The 13,556-nt window shown below is 38.3% G+C and overlaps 1 protein-coding gene across 1 annotated transcript in view; it reads left to right on the top strand.

Annotated features, from left to right (window-relative positions):
* The first annotated feature begins 9,109 nt into the window (after nt 1-9,109).
* Nucleotides 9,110-13,556, top strand: part of LOC103388561 (diacylglycerol O-acyltransferase 1-like) — a 15,040-nt gene continuing 10,593 nt past the window's right edge. The window contains exons 1-4 of the mRNA XM_008323607.3: nt 9,110-9,605; nt 10,378-10,465; nt 11,054-11,094; nt 11,428-11,513. Of these exons, the coding sequence (XP_008321829.1) occupies nt 9,367-9,605; nt 10,378-10,465; nt 11,054-11,094; nt 11,428-11,513 (454 nt within the window). The 5' untranslated portion in view covers nt 9,110-9,366. The remainder of the gene's footprint in view (nt 9,606-10,377; nt 10,466-11,053; nt 11,095-11,427; nt 11,514-13,556) is intronic.

Consider the following 13,556-nt stretch of genomic DNA (forward strand, 5'->3'; position numbering starts at 1 on the left):
CTTGCCAGCTTCCACAGATGTTAAACTTGTGGCACAGTTTGCCTGCTTGGAGAGATGGAGTAAAGGAAGATGGATTGCAGAGCTCAATACCTCCCCCCTCAGGCGCAGCATTGTACTGTACAGTTCTGACTGTAATAAAAATCAAACCTTGATAATTTATGGGTTTTTACAGCCGTGCTGTAGGGGGCTTTAAATCACTTTTAGAATATCAATCACATAAACTGCAGCACAGAATCATCTTTCCAGTGCATCACAGTGGACAAGTGCTTTTACGAGTCTCTGTTAAACAAGTAAAGGCTTTGAAGGGACCTTAAAACATTTACTGTTTTCCTTTTTAAAAATGGAGCAGAATTTCCAAACTAGCCAGGTTTTACAAGAAATGCTTCCTCTGAGTTCTCAGGACTTTGAAAAAAACTAAAAAAAATAAACTCCATGCGTGTTCATAAAAGATCATTGTTTATTTAAATAAGACACTCAACAGTCTATGATCTAAAAGACTTTTCACATAATCTGATGTATACTTTACATCTACATCAAATACATCAAATTTAAGTTGTTTGGATAGATCCATAGATGGATGGATAGATGGATGGATTGGCCCTTATCCAAATGACAAATTAACTTTTGGGTCCAAGGCTGCCCAAAACAAGGATTGGAAAGAAAACATAAAATGAATAACTTGAAATGTCTTTATATTTTCTTTTCACAGATATCATAGATTCTACAGATATGAAATAACCACAAACGTTTCATTACTCACAAGGTACAGTGTGTGCTCACATTTGTTCAGGAGAACGTCTCTACAGGTTCACTGGGGTTGATTACAACTGCAAACTGTGGACTCATTTGTGGGAATCAATTTACAAATTCTTTGTGGCCCTTTTTGAGCCAACACTTTTTGTATCTATTGATTAATCAGACACAATGTCGGGATAAAGTGAAAACACCGGGAATCTATAGGAGCAGGAGGATGTGAGCCAAAAGACTGCGGTTGTGGAAAGAGAAGAGGAGACGGTGTACAGTGTTTGAGACCGGAGGAATACAATATACAAACAGATAAGAAAAAAAACAAAATATACAGGAACATCCATCCATCCATCCATCCATCTAAACAAAATATACAGGAACAATCATGGTGAAATACAATGTTTAAACACAATTCATGGTGGATGGCAGCAAGATAAAGATCAAATTAGAACGCTGCAATGCATACAAGATCATTAAAGTCAATTTTAACTTCATCTTCATTTAGGAAACACATGAGGAGCTTTTTAGAACATAATGTTTCGTGACTTCCTGTCCAGGACCAACCAAACGAGGCTGTTTTTGAGCAGTATAGCTTTACATTCCATCACAGAATACGGTTAAATGTTCATCTGTTTTATTTACAGAAATTCTCCAAATAAGAAGAAATTATTTATTACAATGACTGTTCTCTGGCAAAGCTACCTGAATACTGACACATGCATGCACACGCACACATACTCACAAACAAGTGCAGATACTATCACACATACATATGTGGATATGTATTGGACCAAAAACACATGCACATGAGGCACAAACATGAACACACTTCTTCTGGCGGCAGATCAAAAAAATTGTGGTTGTGTTTGTGTGTGTGTTTAACCACTTGTGTATTGTGTACATTGACTGCATGTGTGTGTGTGTGTGTGTGTGTGTGGTAGCTCCTTGGACAAATCCAGTCTAAATAATCATCCCAGCCTGGCCGTCCAGATACCAACAGTGTCCCATGTGGCTTCATTACTGTTGCTGCTAATTAGGCAGCTCCAAATAAACAGCGTCTTCTGCCTCTCAGAACACAGCAGATGAAACATCACATGTTCAAACTTCATGCATTTGTCGATGTAAACACAGATAAGTATAGAAATACATTATACAGCACTGGCTAGTAATTGCGTGGGACATTAACCCTTTACAGTGAGATACAATAATCTATAGGCCTTGTAATTAGACATTTCATTATTAGTTCATTAATTTGATCCCATCAGGTATTTACATTATATTTGGATGTCAAAACACCCACAATTAAGCAAAAAAAACCTTCAAACTTTGCAGTATTTTTTAAGCTGTTCCTGATGCTTTGGATGGATGTTAGGGGTTACTAACCCCACGTGTTCAGTAGTGCCAGTACTTTATTACTGATTTAAAGTTAAGATGTTTCATCTGCTGAACATTAACTAAATATTGCTTTCACCCAAGGCTTGATAGCCAAGTACATCCACTGTCTGCAACCTTTAAGGGGGCAGTGATAAACAAGCGAAGATCCACTCTCATTTATTTGTGTCTGCAGACAAAGTGTGTGATTACACAAAGGGCTGAGTGTGAAGAAATCTTTTAATTGGGGTTAATTACAAGCAAAATGCGGCATTGTCCTTTAAGGACAAGACTCTATATCACAATTCATATGTCAGTGCGAGTACATGTAAACAGTGCACACTTCTGCCTGCGATCTTGCGTGTCTACACAGGAGCGCGTCTGCATGTGTGTGAAATAATGAGCAGGAGATTAAACATAATTGTACAGCGAGATCGCGGGACTTCAATTTATTCCGGCACGGCAGCTCAGAGTTCAACACAGTGCAGAGGGAAAAAGCCTTTGATTAAAAAGCTGCTAAAAGCCCACAACACAATGTAAACAACAACAGACCGCCAAAGTGAACTTGTACGTTTCCTTTCATCGGAACAGAATTGATCCCAGATTTGCATACTGAGACATTTGGTGACAAAATGCTTAGAATGTGCAAATGTTTGAGGCGCTTGTTTGAAGATTGCTGCGTTGCAGTTTTCTCCCCAAAGAGTTTTGCTTTCATAAAGTGCGAGGTTGATAATGTCAGAAGCTGCACACTCACAGAGTTGTGATAAAATGCGTCATAACCCTGAGAATAAAGGACATCTCAGCTTTTTTCCTATTGTAACCCTTCAGACTCTCCACTGTTTTCTATCCCTCCTGCCCCTCACCCACATTTAACAGTTTACCCTTGGGTGCCCTCTGAGGTAAGAAAACTGTTTCTATTACTGCTGCCTATTTATAAACGCATGAGTCACAGAAGAGCAGATTGTTCGAGATAAAAAGACGAGAGATTATCTAAATATGTACCAAGGGTGAAGTGAACAGGAGCGACGCCGCCTTACATTTTAAACACTTTTTAAAATATTTGTGTGTTTGTGAGATCCGTGATGTCACAGGCTGCCATGATAACCTGTGTGTTTCTATATCAAAGCTAAAAACCTAGCTGCTGTTAGATTAGGTTAAAGAGATAGAGTTGTGGTGTGTTACCTAATAAAGATTGGTAGTCAAACATACATACATTTAGACAGAGATCTAAATTCTAGTTGACTTGTTAAAAAAATAATTTAGTCATAAAACATAACAATTGAAACAAATAAGAGTTAAAAAAATCCCACTACTTTTATTAAAAGAATTCCTTCTTGTGCTCATCGTTACAAAGTTGCATCAAGTCGTATTTCTATTTTAGAAGATGAATTGACAACATAATGGACGCCCGGTGAATATTCATGAGTACAAACTAACGACTACAGAAGGTGACACTTCCGACAGATCCACATACTCACATGCTTTCTGATTTTGTGTGAGGAGAATATTATTCACTCATTAAAAAACTGTAGTAATGACTGAATCCACCACCAATCCATCACTGAGCTGCTCTGCACTGTCAAAATCCAAATAACCTATAATTTTGTCACAACCACATTTTTACCAAAATTAATTAAAAATAAGAGCCACACAGTCTGTCTTTTCCATGCAGGACAATAAAGTCTGACCTCACAAGTTTATACAGATTCAGTTCAGAAAAATTAAACAAATGACTATGACTGAGCCACGATAACTGTCTGGTTCAGATTATCAGCTTTAAAGAAAACAAAGTTCATTCACTAGCAACTACATCAACAGAAACATAAGCTGATTTTTTTGGACATTTCTCTGCAGTTGTTGCTAGCATTAAATTGTTTATTGCTAAAGATGAGGCGAGCTTGTAGTACAGTATTTGATGAAAATAAGGATTTTGATTTTAAAAAGAGTAGGTTGGAAAATACCTAAGTGCAGCTTATACTTCATGATTTTGTCAGAGATTGGGTGTCTTTATAGAGCAGATAGTATGACTGCAAATTGATGGTCCATCAAAAAGCCACATACAGCATATCCTAATAAAGGAGCACTTGCTTTTTGTGTTTACTGGGTTTCTCAGTGTAATGGATGGATGGATAGATGGATCGTTGGGTAGATCGATAGATAGATAGATAGATAGATAGATAGATAGATAGATAGATAGATAGATAGATAGATAGATAGATAGATAGATAGATAGATAGATAGATAGATATTATGGGGGTGTGGGCATATTTGGTGCATCTTTATTTACATGAAATAATGTAACACAGCTTGTTGAATTACCTGGGACACTGGGACCATGAGCTGATGATTTTATAGTTTTGTTCTGCCCTCAGTCAGCAAAAGAACATTGTTTTTTTGGAGTCCTTGACAATTGCTGTGATAGAGAAGTTTGGTATCATATCATTATTCTGTCCTCCACTGTCTTCCCGTTCCTTTATCAATTCTTGTCATCTGTGGGCAGTACATTCTTCTTATTCTTTCTCCTTCTCTCTCCTTCTATCAGACATGTGGAGATGGATGGACAGTGTGCACGTTAGTCCTTGGATGAACTGTAGAAGTGCTGACACGGCGCCAAAACCCTCTTACTGCTTAGTGACGCTTCTATCTGTCTCCCCAGGATACATACCCTCTCATACTCAACGATACACTCTCGCAGTGCTCAATATATACACGGTAACAGGTACACGTCTAGATTACAAAATACACACTATATACAAATATATTCACACAATAGCATAGCATACTTTACACAGAGCTACATTCTAGTGATACGTGCACAAAACCATGTGTGTGCAGGCTACCAGCAAAACACAAATGCTCTAGTTCTATACAATGATACCTATATCACTTTGGCGGTATCACCAATAGTTGGCATCAGTCTCTATTGTCACAACCCTACACACACACACACACACACACACACTCACTATCTCTCCTGTCAGCTGAGTGATGTTAGAGTGTGTATCGCTTTTCTGCTTGTGTTAAAGTGAGTCATCTATCCTTCCACAGCTTCATTACAACCTGCAAGGACAAACACTATCTCTTGCTACCTCTGCCTCTCCAGATGGTGAGAGAGTGAGTGGGGTGGAGACATACTGAAGATAGGAGATCTCTCTTTTTCTTCTCACTTTTCTGATTTACCCACCAGGCCTCTCTCTCCTTTGTTCCTTCATCTATATAGTTATCTGTTTTGTTTTGTTTTTTTGTCTATCTCCATATATCTAACTTAACACCAGCATGCTCAATCATCATAAGAGTAACATATAACACATGAACTAAGCCACACAAATGCAGGGGTCAACATGGTAAATAGTGAGGGGTTAAATCATAAATAATCAATTAGGTTGTTATGTCTCCCCCTAAAGTGCAATAAACTTATTTTTATAACTTAGGTGAAAATAAAAATTACCCATTGCCATTTGTTGATTAGATACTGGGCAAGTATGTATGTAAGTCAATCTGCAAATTTCTAAACAAAGCCATGTTTAGAAATATGGAACTATACATTTGGTGTTTTTAATGACATTTTGGAAGCTAAGCATCTGTTACTGTATTGTTTATGAATGACCTCCAGATCTTCTTGGTCGGAATAAAATAAAGCATAAAAAAATGATCCAATGGCTTTGTGGCCGGCAACAAATTTTCCTTCCCACCCCATTCTATCTCTAGTCCTTCTTTGTTTAGCAATGGTACATTCCAAACGTCCAAAGAGAAGCCTATCCAACTGCATGCCACAAGTCATTGTCAGGCGTGGTGACAGTCTCACCGTTCTCATGTTCTTCTCCGCCCTCTGTCTGCAGCTTCTGTTTCTCCCTTCATTTCTTCACACCTGCTATCCCATCTTCAGACACCGTGTGTCCCGACTTTCCTCTTTCTGCTCTTTATCGTGTCTACTTGTCTCTTTTCTCTAATTAGCCTTGCAGCCACCTGTTCCTCATTTATAATCAGCTGCGCACTCCACACTTGTTAGCTTGTCAGAATGACACGGGAGGTCACGCACAGAGTATATCAGTGATTCAGGTGGTTATGATGTGAAAACGCCTTTACAAATGTAACTGTTGGCTGCTAACGCTGCAGAGGCCAAACAGGTAACAACTTAGCAAGGCACTAATGGGGAAGAGGGGAAAATATTTTTTACAGTTAAATCAGGAGTAGGTGAATCCAAAACTATGCATCTTTCACCATTAAACAACACATTAGCGATGGCTGATAGCAAACTTGTGACTTTTCAAAATAATGTTACAGTCCAAGGTCATATATTCAAACAGACAGGTATTAATCCTGAGCCTTTTTAAACGTAAAGAGTAAAGGCAAATTCCAAGGCCCTCATTTCCCTAATGCTTTTCACAGTGTTGTGCAATTTTGTTCCTGGCAAGGTTGAACTCTGTTCCTTAATTAAAATATCCATCCCTGATTTTTTTTACTTCAGTGTTTTCTTTATTCATATACTGTAGCTTGTTCTCTTCTTCCTAGGGGGAAGATTAAGATGTTGATGTTGAATAAAAATTTGAATGTCCTGTCTATAACCCCGCCACATTCCCCAGAGGGGAGGGTTTTATAGCTGCACCACACTTTTGATTAAAAATAAAACAATAAATCAGTGGTTTTATGTTTAGTTACACTTTTGGTTGAAGATTGTTAGAACAAAAATAACAAATAAAAATTGTTGTTCACATGTTCAGAAAGCAATTGGGAGAAAATACAGGCATAAAACAATACAAAACATAAGAAAAGCTTTAGTTTTTAAGGATCTACAGGGAGCATGAATAATACATTGCTGAAACCTCTTATTCTCTACATTTTAAATGGCTCCCTGTCATCAGAAATAACACAGTCAAGAAGCATGAGGGGACTTGTACGCAACACAGTGGCTTCTGCCAGTTCATAGTCAATAGTTCTTAGTTGTTTTTTTTACTTCCTAAGTGACTTTAAACTTTCAACTACTCAAGTGATCTCAATGGTCCTGTTACATGCATGTATTTTATGTACATTTGACATTTATTAATTTGAAAGTACATGCTCAGGTGCTTGAACAAGAAAACCATATAATGGTTTTTGACTAGGACTTTCAGCAAGTCACAATTTTTCTGAACCACGCAAAGTTAATGGCAGGAGTCCAGGCTCAGGCGCCATCTACTGGCTTATAAAAAAAAGCCAGATTTAAAGTATATGGATGTACTTTCCAACCAAATACTTAAAGCCTGGCTGTAGGAAACAATAACATTTTCTCTTAAAAACTCAAATTAAATGCTCATATAAAAACAGCAATAGGCTTCAGGAGTGTGATTCTTAAAGTCTGAGAGTTTAGAGTTCAAACAATTATTCATATAAGTTTCCTATTGATCTCACCTGAAGGTCTCTTATCCCATCAACTGCAGACAGACTCATTACTCTAAAAGACAAACCTATAGACAGCAGGGACTGATAAGGCTGGATCAATGCCACTGATCACATCCAACATTTAGCATGGATAAGCACACAGAACTATAAAACACAGGAAGGACGGAGTACGAGCCTGATGTAAACCATGCATTTTAGCCACAGCCAACTCATTAAAGCCCCTTTGAAAGAGAAAACCAAATCTTATCCATTAGCAAATTAATAATCCCTAAAATTAAACTGTTACTACTTTAGCCATAAAGTTGAAGGAGCTCTGCATCTTTAACAAGATGAAGAGTCCATCTGAGGAACATGCTTGGCCACGTGGGGCTGTGGTGGTTATTACACATCATAAAACTGTACTTGGATGAAAAAAGATCACTTTTACTGATGAAATAAAATATATGACGTTTGCGTCTTGAGTGTCAAACTAAAAATAGACTTTTGCACTGAAAGACCTTTTACAGATCCTGCTCTGGAATAGTCTTATTCTGCTTCATAAACCATCTTTAAATCTGCACACGTTAGCGCTTCTTTAACTGGATAATATACTCAACACTTTCTTATCCTGTCAGTATTAATAAGATTATATTCCTGACATTTTTGTCCTTTTGAATAGGTATTATAACTGATAGGTCTCTGACAAGGAAAGCAAGGTCAAGTGACACGATTTAGCACACTGAAATAAGTAGTTGTCTGCTGTAAACTGCAAGAATGTTTTGGACTGATTTGGACTCAAAATATGTTTTTTTTAAAAATATGTTTCAGGGAAAAAACAAAAAAAACAAAAAAAATAAATATGTTTCAGACAAAAAAAAACCAAAAAAAAACCAAAAATAAAATATGTTTCAGACAAACAAAAAACAAAAAAAAACAAACAAAAACAGTTTGGTTATTATTGTGAACCAGAGCTCTAAAAATCTCTGTCTTTGCAACACACTAAGACTGCCAGTGGAGGCACCATTAAGTACAGTTTGTGGTGGCAACTCAAAGGCCTCCACATGAGAGGCACCACCAAGTATGTGCTTACACTGGAGGTCGAACTCAGGACCTCCTTTGTGTAAGGCAGGCTCGATAAGTCACTAGACTATTAAACTAAAAATGATTGAAATATACAGTAGGAAGATACTTATCTATTGAGCAAAATTCATGCTGCATCATAAATAAATACTAAGGAGCACTATAATAATAAGAAAAAACAATAATCCAAAGAAATAAATAATTCAAGTCCTGCAATGACTTTGAGCACTGGTTCTCAAGCTATGGTACATATACAACTGATGGAACTTGAGTTTCTTCTTGTGTTTTTTGTGTGTCTATACTGTGTTTGGGAATTACAAACAAAATAGTGTCAATTTTGGGGATATGTGTGGGTAGGGCTGATAAATAGTGTAATATTTTTTAAAAGTAAATAAATGATATCTTTCAAATACTGTTCCAAACAGCGTAGTTCTGTGTCGGTGTATTTTAATGTTCACATTGGTATGGTTGGAGACCACTGTTCTCACATGAACTCTTGCTCTAGATACCGTGAGCAAATGCACATTCTATAGTATTTTACTGTGTAAAAGGTTGAATGACTCACCAGCTGAACTTCCACTGTTGCTTTACAACGTGAGGCACTCCTTCACTCAGTCAACTGTGAGCTCTGCTGAGGAAATCTGAACTCTGGGCGGGTTGTTGGATGTTTTACAACTCCTTCATTCACTTCCCTCTTATATGCTGCAACAGCCACCGACGCTGACATCCACATTAGCACCAGGCATGCTATCACCCGAGGTAAACTGACCTCTTGCGCGTTTGCGGCTGACTTTCGTACCAGTTCACATCATGGGTGACTCGGACGCAGCGGTTTTAAGTCGCCGGAGAAGAGCGACATTGGCGGGGGCAAGAGGAGTGAGTGTGCAGCTGGTGAACGGAAGGACTGCGGAGCTGAATCGGAGACCAGTGACCGTCGGTGTTAGCAATGATAATAGTGCAATAAAGAAAAAACAAAAGCGGGACGGTTCACTGGAGGTGCCAAAGAGTGAAAAAAGGAAACGCAAGAATGACATGAGCGACCGTCTGAGGTAAGTCGGTAAACTTTACTTTTTGGGGGGATTCAGCTCTAGGGAACGGTAAGTTGTTAGCCATTTTTCTGCTAATGACTGGTAATGCTACCAGTCATGTTGGTATGTTTACTTTAAGCTTCATTTGTTTAGCTGCTAGTGTAGTTAGTTACTTTAGCAGACCCGTCAGTTCCGGTTGGTACAGTGCCCCAGCTCACACGCACTGGTTTTTGTGCCTTGTAAACACTGAGTAGCTGAAGTCATTCCCTATAACTTTACCTTAACGTTTACATTACAAGTGCATGTTTCATCTTAACGCAGATCCCAGTTCTAATCCTAACTCCTAAACAAAGCCCAAGAATAACTTCTCACTCAGTGGGGACCTGGCAAATGTCCACATGAATGCAAGTGTCCCAACATCAACAGTGTTTTCTACGTCAACAAAACGCATTTATTAATCTATGTTAAACCCCAAAGCCTGTTACATAAAGTATAGATAACTGTAAATTTATGAGTACACAGTTTTCTCCTTCTCCTCCTCCTTCTTGGGTAATCTAGCACTAAGAATTGCAAAATCCTTTTACCTGATAAGTACTTTCATAACCAAATGAAAGGATCAACAAATACTTAGCCTTACTTGTATAAGGTAAGATATATACTGTAGGTCAAAACACTGCATGACCTTTTACCTTCATGTATTAATAATGTTAAGCCATTTCTGTCCATACGTTGAACCTACAGTACCCTTAAACTTCAACTGAATTTATCTCTGACTCCCTTTTTGTTTTTCTAGTTGCCACAAAACACAGGAGTCGCTCCTGAGTTCAGCCAGTGGTTTCAGCAACTACAGGGGAATACTCAACTGGTGTGTGGTGATGCTGGTAAGATACAAGTGTACACAGTTTTTGTTACACTGGTTTTTGTGGGAAAGATTGAAGGTTTTAATTAATTTTCTTCTGTCCAACAGCCAGGAATGGTGTTGTGCTTTGTCCTTATTAATGAGATGTTAAAATACACTTGTAATATCTCAACAACGTATGGTTGTAAAAGGAAGGGGCAAGGTGTAAGATGAGGACAAATGGAGTGAGATGAAAGAGATAGAGGAGGATCATGTCAAATGTAAATATGATTGTATTAAGATACCAGATATGACAATAGTAGTGATTAAGAAATAATACAAGCTTCAACTGATCATCCTATTGCAGTGGTTCCTAATGTTCTCTTCGGCGCCTCCTACTGTTGTTTGGACTATTGTAGCCCTTCTCCCATTGCTCTGCCACATTAACACATTCACATATATTGCATGAAACTTATTTTGTTTTTGTTTTACTCTGGCACGAATAAAATAAAAAGTTAAAATATAAATGTATTTGCTCCGTGGGTGAACAACTGAAATACATCTGTGATCAGTAAAGATAGACAGATATATGTCATTCATATCTATTATAAAGTTTGTTTTTGTTCTGCAGGTGCTGAGCAACGCTCGCCTCTTCCTTGAAAACCTTTTAAGGTGAGTAAATTAAAGACTTATGCAAATTTTCCATATTTGCCGAGAGACTAACCAATAACCCCTGACCCTCTGGCAGGCCGGAGTTTATTCATAGCATCTTTTAAGATGTAACAGGTAGAGGACGTGTGTCATTAAAAGAGCTGCATCAACAACATCTGCATGGATTTTATAGCACCATATTAAAGTAGCTTACTGGGACCCTTAATGGAGCTGTTAGATCCTGACTGTCATTAGACACCTGTGCCTTTGCTGCTATTCCTCTTCAAGTCAGCGTGTTGAATAATCCTTAATGATATGTCTCCTCGTTAATTAGGCTGGTTTATTTGTCCGTAGGTACGGCATACTAGTGGACCCCATTCAAGTCATTTCCTTGTTTTTGAAAGACCCCTACAGCTGGCCGGCAGCGTGCTTAGTAATCGGTAAGTTAACTCTTTTCAAACCAGACATTTACAAATCGGTTAACCCAATGGTAAGGAGACATCACAGTACATGCGAGCAGCTGTGGCTCAGTAAGTACGGCGGGTCATCCTGCTTAATCAGTGCTATCCCCAGCTCCTTCACCCTGAATTGCTTCTGGCAACTGTGCTGGCAGCATGTGAATGGGGGTAATTGATGTGTGATTAAAAATGTGCTGCATACACAGTAGATGTGATGCATGAATGTGCTTGTGAATGGGGAAAAAGGTCAAACTGTACAGCGAAGGACTGAATGGGCAAGAGTGAAACTGGGGCATTAAATTACATACACTTTACTGTTTAGTGGTGAGATGAAAATATTGAATAGAAAGTTATTTTAATTAAACTCGTTAACAAAATGGTTGCTTTAGTTTGTAATGAGACGTGTTTCTGCTCTGATGTGCTACAAACTGAAAAAGGGGAAAAGGCTTAAACTAAAGAAACATTACTGTATTTTACGGACTATAAGTCGCTCCAGAGTATAAGTCAAACAAAATGTGAAATATTTTAATATATAAGACACACTGAGTACAAGTCAAAAACCTAACCAAAGGATGAAAAAAGTGAAACTTATAGTCCGGAAAATATGGTAATTGCTGCATTAAATGATTGGGAAACTGACTGTCCATATTTTGGGCTAAGTTCTCACTGACAAAAGTCAAACAAAAATCAAATTTTTTATAACCCATTTTTAACCCATATCTGACTTTTTAATGACAGTCTGATCTGCTCTTTTTTTTTTCTCTAATTCCACCCCGGCTCCACAACTCTGTGGCAGGGCATGGGAGATGTGGCAAATATACATTAATGTATGAATCACTTGGCTAATGTTGCCCCTTCCACAAATACAACCTGTGACATCACGTCTATACTAGACCGGGCCCAGGACTGTTCATACTGCAGTCTGATGTTGGTCACATTAACTGTAATGTAAACAACTACACACAGCTGTCAGTGGTTATGTTGTTTCTGGTGAACATGTGTCATTTATTTCCCATTGTAAAGGAAAAAGTTTTGTGAATTTCTTCAGGCTGTGCCTTGTTTTAAGATACACAGGGGCACATCCTATTATTCATAGCTCTCCTGTTTATTTTTATGGTATACGTATATCGCAGTGCAAGTCTGCAGTGGTACAGCTCATAGTGTCTCTAGAGGGACAACCACCTGCCCTATATACTGCACTGGTGCTGTACTGCAGAAAGAGGTTGTAAGACAAAAGAAGAGAGGGATGGTGGGGGTGTGCGTAGAGGAAGAGTTATGGAAGTTAAAACGTGTAGGCAGGTGTGCACAGGGAGGTTTAGAGAGTTTCCAACAAAGCACCAGTAGAAGGCAAGGGTTAAAGATAAGGACACGGGTAAAAGAAATGTCACTGAATAGGACGAGGTAGTTCAGTAAAAGCTAAGAGTGAAGTGGCTCACTTTCAGAGAACAGTTGACATTCGAGCCACAGGCAACTATATGTCAGATGTACATGTATTAAAATGTGTTCTAAGGCTCTGGGACACACCGAGTCATTTACTACTACTGTACACGTGTCCTGTTGCACATCTAAGGAATATAATGACAACATGTGACGCTGTGGTGACCGCTGTTGACTCACAGCTTGAAGGTCACTTGTTCGCATACCACTTCAGCAGGCAGCACCTCCACATTGTCTGTGGAGGTGTTGTCCTCATGTGTGCCTGAATCCTCAGTCTTATTTTCTGAAAAGCTACTAAAAAAAGTTTTTAAGTTTTAAGTTTGTAATCAAGGTAAAATGATGTTAAGTTGCAGCCAAAACATGTGGAGATAAAAGCTTACAAACACTGAAAGATAAACATCCTTGTATGCACATACCTGTTTGTTATGTAATTCAACAAATGGCCTTTTGCTTTTGCAACGTTCTAATGTTGGTGTGTTGGTGTGTGGCGACAGGTTTCTATTTGTGGCTTATAAAAATGATGTGTAATCATGAATTATTTCAATGTAAGAAAATATAAAAAAAACTATAACTTTTTCCTCCCCCTCT

This window comes from Cynoglossus semilaevis, chromosome 13 (genome assembly GCF_000523025.1).
Source record: "Cynoglossus semilaevis isolate Cse_v1.0 chromosome 13, Cse_v1.0, whole genome shotgun sequence".
Classification (NCBI taxonomy): Eukaryota; Metazoa; Chordata; class Actinopteri; order Pleuronectiformes; family Cynoglossidae; genus Cynoglossus; species Cynoglossus semilaevis.